This window comes from Salvelinus sp. IW2-2015, linkage group LG20, assembly GCF_002910315.2.
Source record: "Salvelinus sp. IW2-2015 linkage group LG20, ASM291031v2, whole genome shotgun sequence".
In the NCBI taxonomy this organism is placed as follows: Eukaryota; Metazoa; Chordata; class Actinopteri; order Salmoniformes; family Salmonidae; genus Salvelinus; species Salvelinus sp. IW2-2015.
The window spans coordinates 1,387,240-1,389,132 of record NC_036860.1 but is presented as its reverse complement, the minus strand read 5'-3'; the positions used below and the strand labels follow the sequence as shown (position 1 = coordinate 1,389,132).

Genomic DNA, 1,893 nt, shown 5'->3' with positions numbered 1-1,893 from the left:
ATGTTTTATTTGGGTCTCGAGGTGATAACGTTTAATAACCCCTGCTCTATGCTTTCCAGTTGTATTAGCCTCACGTGATCATGCTGGCTCGCGAGGCTACAGTACAGTTGCATTGCTATTGAATATRAAAAATAACAGTGATGATGTTAACTGGTAAAATGCGAGTTTTACAACAGGGTATTTGTTTTAGAATCGACCGATAATCTCACATAGTCACTGTAATCTCCCACCCCACTAGCGGAACTATTGTTACGGTCTACATCACATATCAGTGTAACACACAACATTGGCAGGCAGCGCTGAGCTGGAGTAGAGAAACAACAACACATCTAGCAGATAACGGAATTATATAAGTATTAAAATATATTGTCACCAGTATATTRCCGAGTGTTGTTAAGTAGTTAATCAATGTAGCTAATGGTGCTGCGATAGSTAACATTAACCCTCAACATTTCTTAGCTGGCACAAGCTAGTTAGCTCGGAGCTAGCATGCGAGCTAGCTATATTTAATAATTGTTGGAAAGTCTGGCAAGTGGTAGCTAGGTTTCTTATAACCATGTAGCTAGCTCCTGTAATGTTAAATATCAATTGACAAACAATTTGCTTACTCGACGTTAAAATATGTACATTCATTCATCTTCATTTGATTTACAAGGCGAGCGAAAATCTATGTATAAACAGTCTGAAAATAGCTTCTTCAAATGTGGTGAAAAGACAAGCCCTATCAGTGTAATTTTGGTTACTTCRGGTAGCCGAGGGAACAAATTGCTCTTTAGGTACCCATTTCAACGGGTTGCAGATTGCACATCTTCACTCACGAGTAAGTAGTCCTTACTGTGTGTGTGACGTTAGCTTGCTATGTKGTGTGATATGTAAGATTTGGTAAAYAATCTTCTAATCTGATGTCTTTGCCCAATAGCAAAACAGCGAAGTCCATATGCATTGAACACTACAGGAGATGTTCTTGAAGACCCGGATGGAGATTCAAGGTATTGGTCATCATATTATGTCACCTACATATTGTTTCCATGTTTAGGTCTATATCACRATGGGGAAATAAACAACATCCCTTTGAATGGGGACTGTTAGCTTTCGAAAAACCTTCTCCTTGTGTCGGATTTTCAGCCATTACATTCGCCCGCATTTGGCTCGGTGTAAACTACAATTCCGATGCTGTGTTTTAAGGTTTAAAAACGTCAATAATCATCGCTTTCGAAGCAGTTTTCAAAACGTATGCTGATATGCCCCCTATCTTTCATGTCAGCGAGAAATAATCTTTCAAATAACGATACACTTACTTTAGTAGTTTTACACAGATCCATACACTTTGTGTGCCCCCAGTTGATGAACTACACTTCCTCCTCAGTTAGCTTACACACAGGTGTTCGGAGCACGCTAGATAGCCAATTTGCACAGGTGGCGGCCTATGTCTTCCATCAACAAGCTCTGTAACATGGACATATGTCCGTGTGGGAAAACTAACCCAATAAAGGCATGTAGTAACTTGAATAAAAAAGTATTTCTCACTGATATGAAAGATACATTCCTAATGTTTCCAATATAGTACCTCAGGCAATGCTTGTTAATGTTTAGAGCAAGTGTTTGGGCTCTCAACAAAACTCCCCTAGTCAGAAGATACTATCATCATTATGTGCTAAAGTAGTTATCATTTATGAATGGGGTAGGGGACTGTGTGACACTGCGCCAGTGACAGGCTTCAGCATATTCATCATACGTTTTGTTAACCAGTCAAGTTTAGGATATGTTCATATCAGAACAAAATTAGTCAACATTTGATTAAAACAATGGCGGGATGTGTGTTGGCTAGGGCCCTATTGGCTCTAGTTCACCCAAGAGGGCTAGGGTTGTATTTGTGCCTTCTTGTAAATGTGT

At 39.4% G+C, this 1,893-nt stretch overlaps 1 protein-coding gene across 1 annotated transcript in view; it reads left to right on the top strand.

Annotated features, from left to right (window-relative positions):
* Positions 1 to 263: 263 nt before the first annotated feature.
* Positions 264 to 1,893, top strand: part of LOC111981122 (GATOR1 complex protein NPRL3) — a 13,502-nt gene continuing 11,872 nt past the window's right edge. Inside the window, 2 exon segments of the mRNA XM_070433721.1 lie at positions 264 to 820; positions 920 to 989. Coding sequence (XP_070289822.1) covers positions 622 to 820; positions 920 to 989 — 269 coding nt within the window. The 5' untranslated portion in view covers positions 264 to 621.